This window comes from Hemibagrus wyckioides, linkage group LG06 (assembly GCF_019097595.1).
Source record: "Hemibagrus wyckioides isolate EC202008001 linkage group LG06, SWU_Hwy_1.0, whole genome shotgun sequence".
Taxonomy (NCBI): domain Eukaryota; kingdom Metazoa; phylum Chordata; class Actinopteri; order Siluriformes; family Bagridae; genus Hemibagrus; species Hemibagrus wyckioides.
This window is the reverse complement of record NC_080715.1, coordinates 37,323,197-37,345,854: the sequence shown is the minus strand read 5'-3', so window position 1 is coordinate 37,345,854 and position 22,658 is coordinate 37,323,197. Positions and strand designations below refer to the sequence as shown.

General features: G+C 37.1%; 1 protein-coding gene across 3 annotated transcripts in view; it reads left to right on the top strand.

Moving 5' to 3' along the window:
- LOC131355141 (capping protein, Arp2/3 and myosin-I linker protein 3-like) overlaps positions 1 to 22,658 on the top strand; it is a 59,367-nt gene that overhangs the window by 13,786 nt on the left and 22,923 nt on the right. For all 3 annotated transcript variants that reach the window (XM_058393401.1, XM_058393400.1, XM_058393399.1), the window contains exons 3-18: positions 7,926 to 7,976; positions 8,055 to 8,114; positions 9,389 to 9,510; positions 9,587 to 9,681; positions 9,773 to 9,843; positions 10,357 to 10,430; positions 12,830 to 12,905; positions 13,635 to 13,723; positions 13,856 to 13,950; positions 14,362 to 14,448; positions 19,640 to 19,749; positions 20,002 to 20,079; positions 21,142 to 21,218; positions 21,569 to 21,673; positions 21,946 to 22,015; positions 22,542 to 22,623. In XM_058393401.1, coding sequence (XP_058249384.1) covers positions 7,926 to 7,976; positions 8,055 to 8,114; positions 9,389 to 9,510; positions 9,587 to 9,681; positions 9,773 to 9,843; positions 10,357 to 10,430; positions 12,830 to 12,905; positions 13,635 to 13,723; positions 13,856 to 13,950; positions 14,362 to 14,448; positions 19,640 to 19,749; positions 20,002 to 20,079; positions 21,142 to 21,218; positions 21,569 to 21,673; positions 21,946 to 22,015; positions 22,542 to 22,623 — 1,342 coding nt within the window. The remainder of the gene's footprint in view (positions 1 to 7,925; positions 7,977 to 8,054; positions 8,115 to 9,388; positions 9,511 to 9,586; positions 9,682 to 9,772; positions 9,844 to 10,356; positions 10,431 to 12,829; positions 12,906 to 13,634; positions 13,724 to 13,855; positions 13,951 to 14,361; positions 14,449 to 19,639; positions 19,750 to 20,001; positions 20,080 to 21,141; positions 21,219 to 21,568; positions 21,674 to 21,945; positions 22,016 to 22,541; positions 22,624 to 22,658) is intronic.

The following is a 22,658-nucleotide window of genomic DNA, read 5'->3' as shown; positions in this document are numbered from 1 at the left end:
GAGAGAGCTCATGTATGTAGAAGAGGGTAGATAGCTTGTGAGTGTGTTAAGTGTTATGCAGCATATTTGTTCCATTGACTTCTATTTACACACACACACAGACACATCCATCCGTCTACACACGCTTTATTCCTAATTTGAGTCACGGGGATCTGCTGGAGCACATTGGGTGAAAGGCAGGGGTACACCCTGGACAGGTCACCAGTCCATCACAGGGCCACATAGAGACGAACAACCACACACACTCAATCACTCACTCCTATGGGCAATTTAGAATTACCAATCAACCTAATGTACATGTTTTTGGATTGTGGGAGGAAACCGGAGTACCCAGAGTAAACCCACGCAGGCCCCTGCCTGTTCAAAACCGGGATTCAAACCCAGGACCTTCTTGCTGTGAGGCAACAGTGCTAACTGCTGCCCTACACACACACAAATGCTGGAAAAAACTTTACAGCATTAAAAAATAATTAAATAAATAAAAAGTCATTTTTACAATAAAAAACAAATTATTACATAAAAGTAGAATTTTAATTAAAATCTCAATTTTGCACACATTTGCGTATTAAAAATATAACAAAAAATAACAAAAAAGAAATAAAAGAAAAAGTATATAAAAAATGAAAAACTAATATTTACATCAAAACATTAAAAATGATATTTATTAAAATTTATTTATTAAAAGAACATTAAGAATGAAAAAGGGAATTTCTACATTTAAAGCAATTTTTAATAAAACATTTTTTTACGGTAAAAATCATTTTTACATTGAAAACATAATCTATACTTATAGTAAAAGGATTTACAATAAAACAAAGAATTTAAATTAATGTCATGTGTATGTAAATGTATATAAATACACATTTAAACAAGAGGCTAATACTTTTCTTCTTTTTTTTTTTTTAATTATTATTGTCAATTTTGTTTGGGATTAAAAAAATGTACTGTATACTCTGTATGGTCTTCATAATATTGACAAATTATTATTATTATTATTATTATTATTATTATTATTATTATTATCTTAAAAAGGAGAATTCTTTATCACAATAATCTGAGCTAATTAATCATATTGGTACACTATGCTACACATTTCTATCAGGATTAGTTTCTTAGATTATTATGGCTTTTTAGTAGAAAAATGTTTTTTCTGTTTTTGAAAAATGTTTTTATGTTTAAAAAAATAAATAAATAAAATAAATAAATAAATAAATAAAACACAGTAATTAGGCATATGGTAATTAAAAAAAAAAAAAGGTAGGTGAATCATCCTGTGTGTCGTGTCATACTTCTCAACAGGTTTTGTGTTTGTTGTTAAGACAGTATTCTGGGCTCGCTGTTTATCTGTTTATAGAAGCCGGAGATTTTTGACACTCCACCAAGAGAAAAAAAAAAACAGACGGTGTACAGTCGAAAAAAGCATGCTTGCAAGCTGTAAATGTTTCATCGTTTTATAAGCCTCACTGCTTGAAATGCTTATGTTTTGTTTTTTTTTTCAGTTTGATTTATCAGTGGGAAGTGAATGTCTCCCTAATGAATAGTTTGACCAAAAAGAAGAAGAAAAAAGGCCAATAAAAGCAGGCTTTGTTTGTTAGTGGGAGGCACACCAAGTGTTAAAAGAGCCAACATTAGCAAATGAACTAAAATGACTCATCTGATATGATTCATCTCTGATTCATTAGTTGAAACAAACAAACAACCAGAAATTTGATGCTGTGTTTTTTTGTTTTTTTTTTATAACATTCACTGATTTGTCTGGGACCATTGTTTTTTTCCCGTAAAGTGTCAGGGATCATTATATCATTAAGTTATGGATTGTGGATTGTGCGTTGAAAAGCTTCTTGTAAAGGACAATGAAACATCCATGTTGATTGACTAATAAGAAATACATCTGGTTGTCTCTATATATACTTTTTAAAACTTCCTCTTCTTCACAATAAAGGAGGTGCAAATGGATTCGTTTAGCAAGAACTAGCAAGGTGGGATTAGCTGAACCTCAGAAGCAAATAATATGTTTGTCTTAGCTTTGTATATCAGAGAAATGAAATTTCTTGCAATTATGGTGGTGTTACTGTGATCAAAAATAGATTTCAGGTTAAATATTCAACACATTTATTGCACTTCCAATGAGAGTAGTGTTCAAAGACCAAACCCAACCCTAATAAACACTTCATTATGAAAATAGATGAGAATCACCATTTGAAAGAAGCATCTTAAAGGCATATTTTGAATGATTAAACAGTTTAAATTTTCCTTCAAATGTTATTAAGATGTTATTACTACAAAAACCGAAACGGCATTCTCCATCTTCTTTGCACACCGTATAATCAACCCAGGTTGTCCAAATAATCGTGTAATTTATAAGCTTCCACCCAGAAATTTGTTCTTTTTATTTGACATCTTAGTTAATAAGAAGTTTGCAAAATAGCATCGACGTGTTATGGTTTTCTTACGAGTACCTAGAGGAACTGAAATGGGAAATTCTTACATGGAGAGTGCTGAAAAACAGGAAGGAAAACCTTTCCATTTTAGAGACAGCATGACAGATGATCCTCTAGAGCAACAGAGCAGAAAGACAGCAGGCGTCACACTCTGATCGTCAGTCTGCGACAACCCTAGCGGACACGGCTGCAGTTTAAAGTGCAATAAACAGAGTTTATTGGAACAAGAGGCAGACAGGCCAAAATGGCAGGCAAAAGAGTAAATGGTAATGGAGCAAAAAAAAGGTCATGCAATCAATAAGGAAGCCAATAGAAGCAGGAGAATCAACCAGAACAAATAAAAGCAGAACTCAAATACAGGAAAAATGGAAAATGACAGGGAGATGACAAAGGCTTTGAAATGTAGGTGTGAGGAACAAGCAGGACTTGGCAGCGAAACTGCCTGAAAGGAGTAAAATAGACAAAGGCTAATGAGCTACACTGTATCTGAGTGTGATTACTCAGTTGATAAACTTACTTATACCAGGGCTAACTGGTGGAGTTTGGGGAGAGGGTGTGGCTGGAAGTGGATAGTAGTTATCACTCTTGCTTTGCACCACCAGGGTTGGGGTTTGATTCCCGCCTCTGTCCTGCATGTGTGTTATTTGCAAGGGGGATTCTTCTGGATACTCTGGTTTCCGACCCCAGTCCAAAACCTTGAGTGGTAGAATGAATGACATCTCTGAATGGTCCATATTGTGTGACTGTGCCCTGCAATTGGTTATACTGCACATCACCCCCACACCCTGCCCATCAGGGTGTCCCTACCTCATGCCCCAAGTCTGCTGTGATAGGTTCTGCTGTGAAAGTGGGCAGCAAAGATGCAAGTTGGTGGACAAACTGAAATTAATCTTAATTATATAAGTATTTATTCCAAATTGAGGTTTGCCTAGACTTGACTCAAGTCTACCTGTGGCAAAGTCAACTGATTACTGTACATGATTTGGAAAGGCACGCATATTTGTGTATAAATATAATATGTTTGAGGCATCTTCTTAAAGCTGGCCAAAGTCAGTAACCAGCCTTGATCAAGGAGGTGCCTTGACCACCATGGAGGTGACCATGAACCCAATGGTCCCTCTAAAAGTTTTCTGTTGGATGGACTACCATCCCAGAATTACTCATTCTGGCCTTAATGGCAGCGTGGCTAGATGGAAGGTATTCCTGCGTATATAACACATAGGCAGAGAACTCTAAGAAAATGAGAAACAAAATTCTATGGCTTAATTTGTCAAAATTATTGGACTGAACTCTGAATGACCATCTATGAGAGACTCACAACAAATCTTGGTATTTGTCCTTGAATGGTCCTACCGAAGACAAAAATTGAACCCCTTACAACACTTGTGGAGAAATCTAAAGATGGCAGTTCACAGATGCAACCTATTTTAGATCTTGGCAAGATCTGCTAAGAAGAATGGGAGAAACTGCCCAAATCCAGGTGTGGAAAGATTGTAAAGAATTATCTGAGAAGACTTGGCAGTCATTGCTGCCAAAGGTGTTTCTTGAGAGTATTGAATAAAGGGTCTGAATACTTTCAATCTGTCAGTTTAAATTCATGGTAATTGAGGAGCAGTTCTGAGGAGAATGGTAGGATTGGTTTGAGTTGATGTGAAGATAAATTAAAAAAACAAAAAAAACTCTTTACAACCATGTTGAGCAGAAAAATGTTGGGTAGTGGTGGTTCAACAGGCTCTGGGTTATTAATCAGAAGGTTAGGAGCTTCAAGCTGTGACACAATCAACCTGCCACTGTTGGGTCCTTGAGCAATACCCTTAACCCTTTCTGATCCAGGTCTGCAGTATCGTGGCTGATCCTTCACTCTGACTGTAGCTTCCTAACAAACTGGCATTTCACTGTGCTGTATGACAAATAAAGGCTTTTTCATCTTCATTTAAAACCATCTCAGAATGCAGGGAACATACCAAACCTTGAGGCGGCCAGCCTAGAACTGCCAAAGACCACATCCTGTTGCTGGTCCACTTCTAGTCCTCCAAACATTTCGTGTTTGATGTAAACATTAAACAGAATAACAGAAAATGGTGACCTGTATCTGGATGAGTTTTCTGAATTGCTCTGTAGCAGCCAACATGGTTGTTTTTTTGTGTAATTGGGTAAATATATAGGTGTACAGACAGGCCAATTCCTGGAAACAGGTGCATCATATCAAGTGAATCAGTGTCCCCTGTGCTATTTGGCTATGATTTACAGATGCTCCCAGGCTTCAAAACACCAATTGTAGAGACCTTATAAGATCCAGTAGACAGCTGAACCACTTAAATGCATTGTAATCTCCTCCTAATCAGCAGGGAATCATTCTAACCCTATCCTAAAGGCTGTTTTGAGATGAAATCAGACTGATAGTTATGTAGAGCTTTTGTAAGATCTTATAAGACACGTTCCCCAGAGCCTCAGTTTTTGTTATGTGTGTTCTTGCTGTTGGGTAGAGAGTTTTCTCAATGCACTCGCCATGAACACTGATGTCATTTCTTAACGACGTATTTGTTACTCCTTAGGCTACTACTGGGACGATGGTTAATATAAGCACTATATGGAGGGCCTTTTTGATAATACCTAATTAACTTGAAGATTCTTAAGGTTGTGAGTCAAGCTGTTATTTTGTCTGTATTAAAAGAGGAAGTGTTTGCATATTATTGCCCCTGAAGGCATGTTTTGCTTTGTTAAGGACTAGATTAATTGCAGATTTGAGATACATATCAGCTTTGTTATGTCTGCAGTGCCATTACATCGTTTTCTCTGCTTATCTTTCTCCCTGTAAATCCATCCATCTATCGTCCAATCGATCGTCCACAAGCATCTACAATCAAATGACTATTTCATTAAAACAGTTCATACAGTCCAACAGATTATAACAGATTAGTCCAAATAAATGCAAACGGATTATCAGAGGACGCTGTGACGTTGCATCCAGTATGAACAGCCTTGTTGTTGTTGATAATGGGGACAATTAAAATAACATTCAGCTAATATAACACAAGGCTGTTTTCTGCTAACTTTTTAGCTTGATAGTGATGGCTATGAATTAGCTAGCTAGCTCCAATATATATGTATGGAGTGTAGTTAGCTTGATTATAGCGTATTATTATTATCATCTTAAAGCTACATGTGCTGTGATGCTAGGGCGAAACCAACTTGTGCCACAGAGGAGGGAGTTTTAATATTTTAATCTCATTTCTTATGACAATCTCACAACTGAGAAATTGATTCAGAACACAAAAAATGAATTACTTATACATATGTTTCAGTTGATTATAGTCATCATGAGGTTGTCCGTGCTAGTTCTGATTATTGGGGCTGTTACGTCCCCCACCCCCCCTATGTCCTTGGGTAAAACTTCACAACTAAGGCCAATTTCTGTTGCTTCTGTACATAAATACGCTGGATGATTTTAAAAATGCTTCTTTAAACCTGAAATTTCAGCCATATAGAGTATAACTCTTTATTTTTTTCTGTTCATGTGTCATTTCAAGCAAACTTATTTCTGCAAATTAAAATAAGGGTTTTCTAATTTGTTTATTGAACAATTCTAGCCATTTATTATTCACATTTAGAACTACACTTTTCAGCTGGAAATATTTTTATTACTTATTTATTTCTTTTTATATTTTTATTTAGGTCTATTATTAAACCTGATTGGTCAGGATGTGAACATTTATCTTTTTTTTTTTATATTAACATGCTAGTTTTATTACATTTTCGTTTTTATAGTAACAGCTTGTCCACAGGGACATGTTTGGCTGCAAAAACATTTTAGCAAGTACAGATCAGTATTGATTGGCAAATATAATTCATATTTCTCATTATTATAAGAAATTATGATTATTATTAAGACATAAGATTTTTCTTTTTAATTTATCAGGCATTCATTTCATTTTACAAGCAAAATTATGGTGTTATCCTTTTAAAAGACTCATCCATGAATAAATATACATAATCCTTACAGATTATTTGTATATTATTTAATCCAGCATTTAATAATATAATAAAAATATTTTTTTTTCTGTAAGGAAATTTATAAGTTTACCGCATCTTAAAATATATGTTTCCATTTGTGTGTGTGAGTCCCTTTGCATTTACAGTTTAAATGATTTAATTAATAATAAACAAGGACCTTTTTTTTAAATAAATGTATAGCTTCATCTGTTTTTTTTTTGTATCAGCTTATCACTGCTTCATACAGACCATCCTTCTGTACACGTGAAGCTTAGCTCAATGATTTATTCACGACCATTCGTCGAATTCTAATTAGCAGGTTCTTGAGCAGTTGGTTGCCTGCTATTCCGTTATGGTGACAGAAGCATTGGATGGTGCGAGAGCACACGCAGCGGCCAAGGAAAACCTTCCGCCATCTTGTAACCAACAGAAGCCTCTGTGTTCAGTACCATGCCTTTAATCTTGAAGGTCTGAGAATTTTCTGTGCAGGATGATCTGTGCAAACGATGCTGAGTTTTTTGCCAAATCAAAATGGATGAATCACACCCGATGCCAACATAAATATTACACCGACACCGACAGGCCATTTAGTGTATTTCTACAGTGGCAATTTTGTTCAGAAAGATGACCAGATTTGAATGGATACAGCCAAGGCTTTTGGATGATTTGAGCTCAGCAGAGGCCTGAATAATTGTGGCACTCAGCGTCGATGAAAAAAGGATCCAAAATCAATAGAGAGAAAAAAACAGAGAGCCACTAATGGTTTCTAGGGCAACCTGCAAATACAGTGTGTGTCTTTGAGTGTGTGTGTGTGTGTGTGTGTGTGTGTGTGTGCACCATATATCTGTATGTGCTGCATCTGTACAAAATAAATCACAAGACACTGTGTTGTTATAGCACATGGATTATCCTTACCAATTCATGATTATTTTCTAGTAATATTTATAATAATAACACAAAGCATTTTATTTCATCTCTATGACAATAATGTACTGTACGCTTTGCTTTTTGTCCATTTATAGTTACGGTAAATGTTCTGCGAGTTCCAAAAAAGTTCCTGTTCTTAGTTACGTTATTTTCCTCATTTCCTAGCAAGTCATACATTTCTGAGAAAATCCTGTCTTGAAGACAGAGGAGATACACAAGAGATAGCTTAATAGAAGGATCTTGTTTATAGGAAAAGAAAGAGTGGGAAAATATTGTTAAGTTAAGATGTGCCAAGCTGATAGACTCTTATGGAAGAAGACTGAGTGGTGTAATTAAAAGTTCAGGGGTGTAAATACTTAGGCAGCCATGTTTTCTTCTTGTTTTCTTATTGTTTCTCACTTAATTTGTATACAACTGTAATTTCACAGTGAGGTTGGAAAACGTTCTTATCCTGATTTCATTTGTTCCATCACAAAATTGTGTAGATTTTTTCTATCTACATATCTATATAGTCGAACCAAGCTGACCGCTCTCTGTTTCCTCGTGCTTCTTGTCTGATTTCAGGTCATCACCACATGGAGGCTTTATCTTATGGCGTCGAAAGTGCCGACTAAGGTTAGTTCCATGTTAGCCAATCGTATTGCTTTGGACAGAGTCTTATTCATTTAGCATGATGATCAAACTGCATTTTAGGTGGAGACCACATTTAATTTCCTGGAAATCCGAGCCATGAACACGCACCCGGAGCTGCAGGTGAGTCAGCCTGTCTTAGCCCTGTGTTTTTCTGCTCAGAATCTTTATAATTACAGTTACTCATATCAGCATTATTTTAACTCCACAAGTGGTATATTAACTGCTGTTCTGACTTTGACTCATGCACATAATCCTGTAAAAAACAAATGCTTATTAAGCACAACTTATATCCCACCCACGCAAAACACACACACACACACATTCTTAAACACATTATAGGCATATACATTCATATTACTGTAACTGTAGTCACACACACACACACACACACACACATCCTTAAACACATTATAGGCATATATATTCATATTACTGTAACTGTAGTCACACACACACACACACACACACACACATCCTTAAACACATTATAGGCATATACATTCATATTACTGTAACTGTAGTCACACACACACACACACACACACACACACACATCCTTAAACACATTATAGGCATATATATTCATATTACTGTAACTGTAGTCACACACACACACACACACACACACATCCTTAAACACATTATAGGCATATATATTCATATTACTGTAACTGTAGTCACACACACACACACACACATCCTTAAACACATTATAGGCATATATATTCATATTACTGTAACTGTAGTCACACACACACACACACACACACATCCTTAAACACATTATAGGCATATATATTCATATTACTGTAACTGTAGTCACACACACACACACACACACACACACATCCTTAAACACATTATAGGCATATATATTCATATTACTGTAACTGTAGTCACACACACACACACACACACACATCCTTAAACACATTATAGGCATATATATTCATATTACTGTAACTGTAGTCACACACACACACACACACACACATTCTTAAACACATTATAGGCATATATATTCATATTACTGTAACTGTATACACACACACACACACACACATTCTTAAACACATTATAGGCATATATATTCATATTACTGTAACTGTAGTCACACACACACACACACACATCCTTAAACACATTATAGGCATATATATTCATATTGCTGAAACTGTACACACACACACATACACACACACTGACTTGTTCAAGTATAAAGTGCTGCTAAAATTTTATTTTGAAAAAGAATGGCCAGACTTAGGTAACCACTCTGAACAAAAAAGATTGAGCACAAAAGCATCTTACAACACACAAAGATTTCAACACAAAGTTTAAAATCTCTATCTAATTTCTAAAGCATTTGGTGTCTTTTCCTCTCTCCTCCTCCACAGGTTGTCATAGAAACCGACAAGTCTACCTATTCCCTCAGGCTGCAGTCACGTGACCATCGTGATCATGTGATCAACCACATCAACTTTGCCTTGTCGCGAATATTCAACAACTCCGTGTTTGCGTGAGTGTATTAAAGAACACGTGCTCTGTGTTTTTTTTTTCATGTGAGAAAACCGGCTTCTTTTTCTCTCCCTCAGTCCTTCACTCTGTCACTCAGACAGTGATTTGTCTGATGGAAGTAGGAAGTACTCTCCCAGTTCAGACACATCAGTGGAGACACAGAGAGCTTGTGGTAGGTGTCAAAAATACAGCAACACACACAGACACACACAGACACACACACACACACGCACACACAGTAATGGAGTCTCTGTCTTTTTCAGGTGGCTTCTCAGAGACGTACGCTGCTCTCTGTGATTACAACGGTATCAGCTGCAAAGAGGAGGTGCAGTGGGTAAGCTGGAAGTGTGTGTGTGTGTGTGTGTGTGTGTGTGTGTGTTTATCTACATTCTCAACAATTTATATTCATATAATGTGTGGAAGGATGTGTGTGTGTGTGTGTGTGTTTATCTGCATTCTCAATATTATGAATTTATGTGCATATAATGTGTGGAAGGACCTGTGTGTGTGTGTGTGTGTGTGTGCAAGGATGTGTGTGTGTACGTATTTATCTACATTCTTATCATTTTGAATTTATATGCAGGTAATGTGTGTAAGGATGTGTGTGTGTGTGTGTGTGTCTACAGTTTCAACATTATGAATTTCTATGCATTTGATGTGTGTAAGGTGTGGACTTTGGTGTGTGTGTGTGTGTTTGTGTGTGTGCTTATCTACATTCTCAACATTATGGATTTATATGCATATAATGTGTGTGTGTGTGTGTCTACAATTTCAACATTAAGAATTTCTATGCATATGATGTGTGTAAGGTATGGAATTAGGTGTGTGTGTGTGTGTGTGTTTTCAGGATGTGGATACCATCTACCATTCCCAAGACAACCGTGAGTTCAATCTACTGGACTTCAGTCACCTGGAGAGTAGGTGTGTGTGTGCGCTTTGTTCCTTCGGGCTTCAGTTCGGTACAAAAGAATAACTCAAGGGCTTTTCAATCCAATCTCCATCCACCAAATATGTACTGTGTGTGTGTGTGTGTGTGTGTGTGTGTGTATGTGTGCTTACTAATGATTAGAACTTCAGGATCTTTCCCTGTAGTGAGGAAAAAAGATATTTATGGAAGTCTTAGAGGAGTTCTTTTTAAATATGTAAATAAATGTTCACATGAAAACGACTTGATGTTGGAGTTAAAGGAAGAAAGTTCTTCAGGGTTCGCACAGCTCGTTCAAAATGCTTGACATTTTTTTCTGCATTCTTGGAATATTGCCATTTTGTGTTAAAAATGCTTAAATTCAAATCAGATTTTTTTCATGCCATGTGCACGATATTTCTCTCTCGTCTGCTGACCTCTTGTAACCTGACGGAAATTTAAACTCAGCTACGTAGCAGCTTATAAACAACCAGCTTGTAAAGGTCATGTTCAGACTGATGCTTGTGTCATTTTTAACTTCACAGAACGTGAAATTTCAGATTCTGTCAGATCGAAACGCAGCAACTCGCTGTCCGCTCTCATGTAGTACATGCCTGATGGTAAAATTTTGCATTTTTAACCAGTTTCGCTATTTTTTTCTTGCTAACCAACTAAACTGACAGTATGTTAATTTTTATGTCATTTCCAAAAATACAAGCAATGATACAAAATAAACACGTTGTTCACTGATTCAATGATGTCCTATGTATTTGTCTTAGTGAGTTAGATACACTATATTGTCAAATGTTTTGGGACACCCCTCCAAATCATTGTTTTCAGGGGTTGGACTTGGCCCCTTAGTTCCAGTGAAAGGAACTCTTAATGCTTCAGCATACCAAGACATTTTGGACAATTTCATGCTCCCAACTTTGTGGGAACAGTTTGAGGATGACCCCTTCCTGTTCCAACATGACTGCACACCAGTGCACAAAGCAAGGTCCATAAAGACATGGATGAGTGAGTTTGGCGTGGAGGAAATTCTCCTGACCTCAACCTGACAGAACACCTTTAGGATGAATTAGAGCAGAGACTGTGGCCAGGCCTTCTCGTCCAACATCAGTGCCTGACCTCACAAATGCGCTTCTTGAGGAATGGTCAAAAATAAACCTTGTGGAAATCCTTCCCAAAAGAGTTGAAGCTGTTGTAGCTAACGGGTGGGCCAACTCCTTATTATATTCATGTGCATCTAAAGGCATATGGCCTAGTTTTGGCCTGGCTCGCAGTCTCCACTCTAATTCATCCCAAAGGTGTTCTATCAGGTTGAGGTCAGGACTCTGTGCAGGTCAGTCAAGTTCCTCCACACCAAACTCGTTCATCTATGTCTTCATGGACCTTGCTTTGTGCACTGGTGTGCAGTCAGGTCCCCAAAAAGAGCAATGTCTGACCAATTAAATTCTTTAAAATGTCTTGGTATTCTGAAACATTAAGAACTAAGGGGCCAAGCCCAACCCATGAAAAACAACACCTGAATTCAATGATTTGGAGGTGTGTCCCAAAACTTTTGGCAATATAGAGTATGTGCTGAGCAGGAAAAAAATGGCTGATTTTAGGATTAAAGTTTTTCAGGCACAGCGGCTTCATTTTCCGACTTACTCTATATTTATACACTATATGGCCAAAAGTGTGTTTCCGTCAGACCACCACACCCACGTCTCATTTTCAAACAATAAAACACACAATTAAAGCAATTCATGTAGAGTTTTCCCTTAAAGAATCAAGCCTGTTCTAGAATATCACAATCCCTACAAAATCTAGTATGGAAAGCCATCCCAGAAGAATGGAGTCAGAATGAGATCAAGCACATACGGATATGATGGTCAGGGGTGCGCGTACTTTTGGTGGTATAGTGTTGCGGTTATTTGGCTGAATGTTTATCAGGATGACATAAGCGATGTCTGGGAAATGTCAGTGTAATCCTGGAAACTGATGTTTATCAGAATTGGCTTTTCTCTCAGATATAACAGGAGGTACTTTACATGCCTCTTCTAAAGACCTTGAAAATCAAATTCTGGAGCTTGGGAAAAGTCCTGGATTTGGAAGAAGTGATGTCTGTATCATGTAGAATGCTGTTTCTAATAACGTTATTGGAATGAAATGAAATACAAATCCAGCTACTTTACTACAAAGCTGCAAAATCTGAGAGGTTGAATCAGACAAAGACGACAAATGTATAAAGCAAAAAAAGGAAAAAATTTATTTTAAAAAATAATAAAGAAATAAAATGTAAAGACAATAATGTAAATAATGTAATATTATATATATATATACACAGATGTTGTTTTGCCCCATTTATACCAACTGCTCCTGAATACAACTGTGTGTGTGTGTGTGTGTGCATGGTGTGTTTCTCTTGCAGAGATCTTGCAGTAATTGTTGCATCTATGGCCTACAATACATGGTTCACCAAACTCTACTGCAAAGACATGCGCATCGTAACTATCCTGTCTTCTTGCTCGATATTTACCCAGCATGCACTTAGTCAATCAGTCAGTTAAGCACAGCTCAGACTGTCTAATATGCTTCACAGAAATGTCTTAGATCATCGTATACAGATTACTTACAGATTACTAAAACACACACACACATAGCTGCTTATACTGCATAGTACACTTGAGCTATATATATATATATATATATATATATATATATATTTTTACTATAAAACTATAACTATATAACTAGTATCACTGACATAATATAATTTATTTCCTTCATATTGATATAGGTTATTTAATTTTTTAATGATTGGAATGGATTTATTTTATTCATTTTAAAAACATTTTTATTTTAACTACAATTATATTATATTTATTTATAATTGTCTTTTTTTCAACCAAACAAAAAGTTGCTGTTTTACTCATTTTGTGATTATTATTTTATCTTAAGTTAATATTTCAGAAATATTTATTTTTAGATTTTTTTTAATCTATTTTCCCCTATTTTCTGCTTCTTTTTGCTTCATATGTTTTTTTGTTTTTTTCTTTGTAAAGCACTTTGGGCTGCATTTTAATATATAAAAAATACAATATATAAGTAAATAGTCATTATTGTTATGATTATCATTATTATTATTATTATTATTATTATTATTATTATTATTGATGAAGAAAAATAAGACACTGCAGTGGAACTGTACACCTAATTGTGGCTCTTTTTCCTAGGGGTCAGAGGTCACAGAGCAGGTCTTACACACGCTCAGTAAGTCCTCCAGTCTGGAAGAGCTGACACTGGAGAACGTTGGACTCAAATCGTTAGTCTGATTCTCTCTTATTAAGTGGTTTGTGCTATGATCCAGGAAGGATTGTGATATATATATATAAATATCACAGTTGAAGACTTGAAAGTGAAAGAGTGTGTTTTTATTTGTTTGTGTTTATTGTAGTGACTTTCCTCAGAAGATGTCTGTCGCGCTGTCAGAGAATCCAGCATCGGTGATTCACTCTCTCAATTTGGCTCATAACACCTTGGATAACCAAGGTATCATTTACACACACACACACACACACACACACACACACACACGTGTCATAAGAGTTTACTCAACTTAATGCTGGTGATGACAGTGACAGAATCACAATTGCACTTAGCAACAAGCGTAGTGAAGCTTTTTATCAAAACATAGTAAAAAAAAAAATACTTTTTTTTTGCTTTTGGCATTACTGTAGCTATAATCTTCCCCTAGTATAAATATTTGACCAGTTTTCTCTGCAGGCTACAATCTGAGCTCTAAAGAGATGCTGCATTTGATTGACATATGACAGAAATTCATCACAATGCTTAAATTTCTTAATAAATAAATCTTTTTATCTGTCTATCTGTCTTTCCTTTTCTCTTTCTCTTAAAAGCATCACTCACACTGACTCTAATCCTCCTCTTATATCTTTACAGGCGTGTGCAATTTGATCCAGCAAGTGTGTCGTCTTAGCAAAGGACTCCGTCTCCTTAACCTGTCCAAAACGTCGCTCTCGTCCAAAGGTTGGCAAAATAGAAGTCATATTTTGAAAATAAAATCAAATACAACAATACTGTATGTGTTTATACTTGTATTTATATATGTCTAGAGCTCCAAATCAGGACATGGGAATGATCTAAACCTACAATATGAACCCTGTGCGTGTCAAAAATTGTGTACTGCTCAGTATATGCGTGTAGTGCAAATTCAATCGGCCACAGTACATCAGCAATGTCACGTGACCTACGACATCAGAAACCGCAGCTGTTTTTCTCTCGTTGAAACCTTCAGCAAGTTTACTCAGGTGTTCTTAAACAAGTGTGCTTTAACCACAAGGAACATTGTTAAATACACTATATTGCCAAAAATTTTGGGACACCCCTCAAAATCATTGAATACAGCATACCAAAAATTTTTGGACAATTTCATGCTCCCAATTTTGTGGGAATACTTTGGGGATGACCCCTTCCTGTTCCAACATGACTGCACACTAGTGCACAAAGCAAGGTCCATAAAGACATGGATGAGTGAATTTGGTGTGGAGGAACTTCACAGAGTCCTGACCTCAACCTGATAGAACACCTTTGGGATGAATTAGAGCGGAGACTGCGAGCCAGGCCAAAACCGAGACGTCTGTCTTTACATGCACATGAATGTAATATGGAGTTGTCCTGCCCTTTGCAGCTATAACAGCTTCAACTCTTCTGGGAAGGATTTCCACAAGGTTTAGGAGTGTGTTTATGGGAATTTTTGATCGTTTCTTTAAAAGCACATTTGTGAGGTCAGGCACTGATCTTGGACGAGAAGGCCTGGCTCACAGTCTCTGCTTCAATTCATCCCAAAGGTGTACTATAGGGTTGGTGTCCCAAAACTTTTGCCAATATGGTGTATCTATAGCAGTCCCGTTGCATTATGGGATTATGCACTGTAGAATCTCAGAGGATGCATTAGATCATCCTGGTGTCTTATGAACGCTGCTAATCTGGACATATGCTGCTTTTCATCCCTGGAAAACAAAAACCAAGCCTGAGGAAAAAAATCACTCAGAAATGACAAGAAACAGCTACAGTTGCTGAAGCTGAGCTACATCACTCGAATACAGAATCCGTTTCAACCAGACACACTGTGGAACTGTCACATGACTGAGTGAGCAGAAAAATGGGGGAAAAATATTTACAGTTTATTTACAGTACAACATCCATCTAATTAGATTTTATCTGAATTTTTTTCGATTATTTACATTCCAGATCAGAAGGTCATTGAACATGGCAGCAATTATAACAACTGTAGTTTTTTGAAAAAATGCTGATTGGCTGATTGGATAATCACAATGAATTTACATGTGTTCCTAATAAAGTGGCCAGCAAGAGTTTGTTGTGCACTGAGCTGACTTGAATTTTCACTTCAATGCAGGTACATTTTCGACTCTAACGCCACAGTGTTTAGCTTTTAACGTTCAATCTTCAGAAACCTTTATGAATTTTTTAGATGTTTAAAATCGATTGTTTAGACATTTTAGAATGCGTTCTGGCCGGGCCTCTTGCTTTCTGTTTGTTTTAGCATGACGTAACCTTTCGTGCTTGAAGGGATAAAGGATTTTGATAATGCTTGCTTTGATGCTGGCTAAACCCCACCACACACACACACACACACATACACACACACACTAGACTTACACACTCATAATGCAGCATGCATTTATTATTTATTTGAGATTCATGTCAGTCGTCCTTGCAGTTACACTCTGAAAATTCTGAACAAATAATATCACAGTACGTCTATTTATTTATTTATTTATTTATTTATTTATTTATTTATTTATTTATTTATTTATTTATTTATTTTCATGTCCGCTTGATGGAATATACTGTTATATCTCATTAAAATTTCACATGGTAAAAATTTACTTTTTGGTAAGAATGGTATTATATATGTCCTGAGTAACAGTTTGAACTTCATGTATTGCAAAAATAATAATAATATTAATATTAATAATATTATTAATAATAATAATAATAATAATAATAATAATAATAATAATAATAATAATAATAAAATTTAAAGATATTTGGGGGCCAAGCACCCAGACCTCGGGGTTGACAGTTCACAGATGCACTATAAATGCTGTCTAAGCAATCACAGGTAAGCAGAGCCATAACTTTAGCTAAATGGATTAAGAGTGATTTGTAGTTTCACTCATGATGGTGTGATTTAAGCAGGGACATTCTCTGGAATTCTCCGAGAGTAGGTGGAAATTTCTGGAGAAACAAATGGGCAGCAGGGTGACATTGATGCTGCAGCTGCTGTTATTGCTGTGACCTGTGGTGTTCTGTTCCTACTTTATTAGAATATTAGTGTTGGAGGAGGATTAGCAATTGGATGTAAGCATTTTTAGCATGTTTATTGTCGTTTTTAAACAGTGGTGAATAGCCTCGGTGCATGATTCTGAAGATACACTATATTGGCAAAAGTTTTGGGACACCCCTCTAAATCATTAAATTCAGGTGTTGTTTTTCAGGGGTTGAGCTTGGCCCCTTAGTTCCAGTGAAAGGAACTCTTAAAGCTTCAGCATACCAAGACATTGTGGACAATTTCATGCTCCCAACTTTGTGGGAACAGTTTGGGGATGACCCCTTCCTGTTCCAACATGACTGTGCACCGGTGCACAAAGCAAGGTCCATAAAGCCATGGATGAGTGAGTTTGGTGTGGAGGAACTTCACTGGCCTGAACAGAGTCCTGACCTCAACCTGATAGAACACCTTTGGGATGAAATGAGTCTGCGAGCCAGACCTTCTCGTCCAACATCAGTGCCTGACCTCACAAATGCGCTTCTCGTGGAATGGTCAAAAATTCCCATAAACACACTCGTAAACCTTGTGGAAAGCCTTCCCAGAAGAGTTGAAGCTGTTATAGCTGCTGCAAAGGGTAGGCCAACTCCATATTAATTTGCAGGTACTGAGGCTGCAGAGATACAGGAGGAGGAGGAGTTTGGAGGTTTCGTTGTCAGATTTGGTAACAATAAGGACTAACGTTTTGAAATATTCCAAATTCTTTTGATAAATTTTGTCCAGATTGGCCTGTAGATAATGTTTGCTAAATTTCGTGTTGATTGGACATAATTTGGAAGTGTAGCCAGAAAGAATCCTAGATGGCGGAAAATCTAATTTGGTAGAAATTGATGTCATAGGGTGTGGTGACCTGGTTTCACCCCAGGAAATCCAGCTAAATCCAATTAAATTCAATTTTGGACACGATTCAAAAGTTATGACCTTAAAGGCTAAATTTTACTTGTTAGTGAGGCTAGAGTACTAGCATCATTTGACCAAATGTTCTGAATGTTTCTTAGACTATCCGCAACTGGTGTGGCAAATTTCACAACTTTTTCCAGATGTTTCTATCGGCTGCCAGTAAAACCCTAGCAAGAAGAAAAAGAAGAAAAGGTAGAATAACAATAGGGTGACTATACAGCTTTGGTGCTTGGCCCCCTAAAAATGGAGTTGTGGAATAGTAAAGGATGTAAGGTGTGTGTATGTGTATGTGTTTTTTAAAAAAATATAATACAAAAATCTGATATTATGTATTGTGTGTATATGGAAGTGCATTAGAAAGTTGTGTTCACCCACATTGTTTAATTTGGCCGCGAGAACTGTGCTGGATGTGTTTGTGAGTGTGTGTGTGTGTGTGTGGGTTGCAGGGTCGTGACAGGCAGTGTAAACATGTCAGGCCATCAGCTGTACCTGGAGAGCCGGCTTTGTCCACCAACAGAGCAGAGAAAGAGAATTAGAGCAGGGTTTGATTGACAAAGCGAACCTCGATTTTCTTCGCACGCTGCTCTTTTGTGCTCTGTCCCATATGAGCTGCCAACCGAGGCAGCTTGGTGTAATTACTAGCTTCCTGCAGTGCACATTCAGTCCCAGCGTTGTGCCGGAACCTTCCTGCTATTGGGAATGATTTCCTGTTTCTGAGCAACGTTTATGTTGAAGGAATGTTTTGAATAAAAGATTATATGCAATGTGATTTTACACACTAATATATGACATGATCTCCATGATGACTGATGTAATAATACAAAATAACAAGAAGTTGCTTTGCAGGATGCTTTGGTTTAATTAAAGAAAGATGATGTAGTTAGGGGGCCAAGCACCAGAAGGTGTGTAAACATCCTATAGTTATTCTACCTTTTCTTCATGTTCTTCTTCTTCTTGCTTGGGTCTCGTTGGTTCTCCTTGCTTGGGGGGGACTAAGGAATATTTTGACCAAATTTGAGCCAAGTGCTTCCACCGGTGTAGCACCACCATTGGGTCAAATTTGGGCCTAATTTGGAACTATGCTTTGAACCGTGTGTCCAAAATAAAATTTAACTGGATTCCTTTGGCTGAGACAAGTTCAACACAACATAAGGCATCGAATTCCACCTAATTTGATTTTCCACCATCTTCAGAAAGTCAATTTTTTCCTATTACTCCTCCTACATATGATGTTCAATCAACAACAAAATTTGGCAAACATCATTTTCAGAACAACGTGGACAAAATTTTGGTTTGCCTGTAATGGTCAATGAATCTGACTGCCAATACGCCAAACAGGAAGTTAAGTCGTATCTCATCACCGACTTTGTGAATTGAAGCAAAGCTTGGTAAGCATCTTCAGCACCAGGTCCTGAGGCTAGGAAGCAGATTTCCTTGCCAGTGCCACCTATTGGTCATAAATTACAATAACATGCTTAAAATGCTTAGACGTAACTGTCATTATTGCTAATCTATCCATCCACTGTCTATACCCACTGTTTTCCTAATTAGGGTCACGGGTATCTGCTGGAGCCTATTTATTGCTAATATTCATTTGACTCACATTTGACATTTCACGTCGTCGTGACAACTGGTTAAATGTCAAAGTAGGAGAAGAACACCACAGGTCACAGCAGTAGCAGCAGCAGAAACATCAGTGTGACCCTGCTGCCCATTTGTTCATCTAGAAATTTCCTCCGACACTCATTTACCTAAACTTATGGCTTTGCTTTCCACTGATTGCTTAGACAACAATTATAGCATATCTGTGATTGTGCAGCTCACCAAGTCTGGGTACTTGGCCCCAAAATTCCTGCTTGCAGCTTTAATGTTATCCTTAATTCTGAATTAATTCTAGAATTCCAGAAAGTTATTTTTATGGTACGTGACGAGCCGTCTGCCTTTCTGTCTCTCTTTCTCTCTCAGGTGTGGTGTCTCTCTCTCAGGCTCTATGCTCTAATGATGATTATTCAAACTCACTCCTGCATCTGGACCTGAGCAAGAACCCTGGCATACTGTCCGGAGAGGACGCAACGGTACACACGCAAACACATATAACAACTCAGTCGAATGTGTGATGAACACACAATCTGCCCTTGTCACGTGATGTTCATCGAGCATCCAATACATAATGCGTATACATTTGCATATTATATATAACACACACAAAACTGCATGATGTGCCAGAGCTCCTCATGTCATAGCGTTTACTTCACTCTGTTTATCATCAGACATTCACACATTTAACACAGTGGATGAACTGACGCTGGTTATTTATGTTTGTGTAGCATCTGCATATGTTCCTGTCACAGCCCAACTGTTTAGTCCACTTGGACTTATCAGGCACAGACTGCTGCTTGGACTTGGTAAGTACTTCCTGTCTTTTTTTCCCTAATTGTTTTCTCTGAAGCCACAATTAAAAGAGAAGTAAAAATAAACGTGTCAGCAAAAATATACTTTGAATTTACTGCAGCCTGAATGGTACGTATGCTGTGAGATGGGTTGCCATCATTTACAAAAAAATGATCTGGATAAGTCATTAGCTATTGCGTAGCTATTTTTCAACAAATTCTAATAAATTTATGGGTATTATAAATTTATAAAAAGATAGCATGTGTCCTTATTCTTCTAGACCAGGGGTCCCCAACCACCGGGCAGCGGACCAGTACTGGGCAGCGGACCAGTACATTTGGTACCAGGCCGCAAATAAACAATAAACTTATAATTTTATATATAATTAAAATATAATATTATATATATAATATAATATTATATTATATATATTTTATTTACAAAAAAAAGTTCAGTAAATTGAACTTCATATGTAATCAACTACACTTTAGACTCCTTCACTAAATTTCACCAACTGACCCCATTTTCTCCACGCCATTTGTCTCTTCCAAATCATCCCCCCAAAAAAAACCTAAGCACCAGTTTCCTCCTAGACACATGAAGCCGCTGTATAAATTCTTAAAGATGATGAAAGCACTATCTACTCTTTTTTGCACATATAAGCCCAGAGACTAAATATAATTGATTTCTGTCTCTCTGATTGACAGGGGAGGAAGTTCTAGAGAGCAAATTTATCTCACATTTGAACTTTTGGTCCAATTCTTCCTAAACTTCAACTACAATGCACCATTTTCATGCAGAATGCAGCCGAATTTCTACTGACCACTCCTCTAGAGGAAAACCGTTCCACTTTGCCATGTTATCCATGTTCAAAATTTTACAATAGAAAAATCCATCTCAGAAATGGAGAAGTCGTTTTTATTACCTATCTGAAGGAGGCTTGGATGCTAATAGTTTGGTAGACGAGGTTGAATTTGTCGCCTCCCTTCTTCTTGTCTTATTTTGCAGCAAGTTTCACTAGTTATCTTTTCTTTCTCTACCCCTTTCTTTCTTTTTTCTTTGAATGAATCCTGCAGCTGTTTGGGGCTCTGCTCCGGGGCTGCTGTGCTGACCTTTCTTACCTCAACCTCGCCAAAAACTCCTTTGCTCACAGGTCAGATTCATTCTAGTCTCTCTTTTCCTTTTCATCCTGAGAGTTGACTCATCCTTTTTGCAGGAGAGTACAACTGTATCACAAGAATTTCGTTGTATATATATTTATGCTTAAAGATGTTTAAATGCAGATAAAAGAACTGCTCAACTAAATTAGCAATATGATGTTGTTAGACAAGCAATGGATGCTTAATTCTGTTTATCTGATTTACTCTTTTTTTTTATTGATAAAGATAAGCCCCTGAATCGAATTCATTAAGCGAAACTAGAAGAGCTGAAAGAGACAAAGTAAAGTGTGTATTTGTTAACTGGGTGTAATGCTATTATACTGTAATTCCGCCACTCAAACAGGAAGGTGAAGGAGACCCTACCGTTGTTCCGTCAGTTCTTCAGCTCTGCATTCAGTCTCACGCATGTCAGTTTGGCCTCCATGAAGCTGCCCCCGGAAGCCCTCAGGTAAGAGGCCCGAGCTCATATGTAAAAAAATCCGGTCCGATCCGATCCACAGTGAGTTCAACGAGATCTTTTTTTTCTGTGACGTAAAAGAAGTCTCTTTAGTGCCACTCCATCAAGCATACTTCCCGTTTCAACAGTTAACTCAGCTTGACTTACTTCACTTACTCACACCGATTTGCTTTATTTCCATGGTAACATAAGGATGGATTTAGATCTATCATTATGTTCAAGATTACAATCTGTCTTTTTCTCTCTCTCTTTCTCTCTGGAAGAAATTTGTTCTTAGGTCTGACCAACAACCCCCATATCAATGACATGCATCTTGACATCAGCAGCTGTGAGGTATCTCCTAATCTGTGTATTCTTGTGGCAAAAGAAACACGCTATATATTATAGCATGCTGTATAGCCTAAAGAGGGCAACACTAAATAGCTGAGAAAATGGTGACACATTGGAAACAAAGCCTTTTTTCAGGATTTGTTCAGTTAATCAAAACGACGCTCATTGCCACCTTTGGCATGTCACTTCTGTAAGAGTTGTAGCATGTTTGTAGGCTGTCAGCTGGGAAAATCTGGCAGTTGTTCAATTCTGTGGCTAAATCAGAAACTGAAAATGAGATAAAAATGTAGTTTTTTTTGTGAAAGATATGTTGATAGAATCAATATAATTTATCTAATTATTTATATAGGCATGGCTGCACTGAAAAAAGGTCAATTGTAGACCTGAACCTTTAAAAACATGTCAGATTTCAGGATTTATTAAAGAAATTATTTAGAAACAAATGTCAGTGCGTTTCCATTCTAAAAAGTAAATGTTAAATAATGCTAAATGTAAATTTTAAATATAAGTATTCGATGTCCTCATGTAGTTACGGTCGGCTGGAGCGGCTGTTATACAGGACCTATTTCCACGAGTCACCTCCATAGCTACGCTGGACATCTCAGACAATGGTGAGCTCATGAGACTCCACTAATACTAAATACTA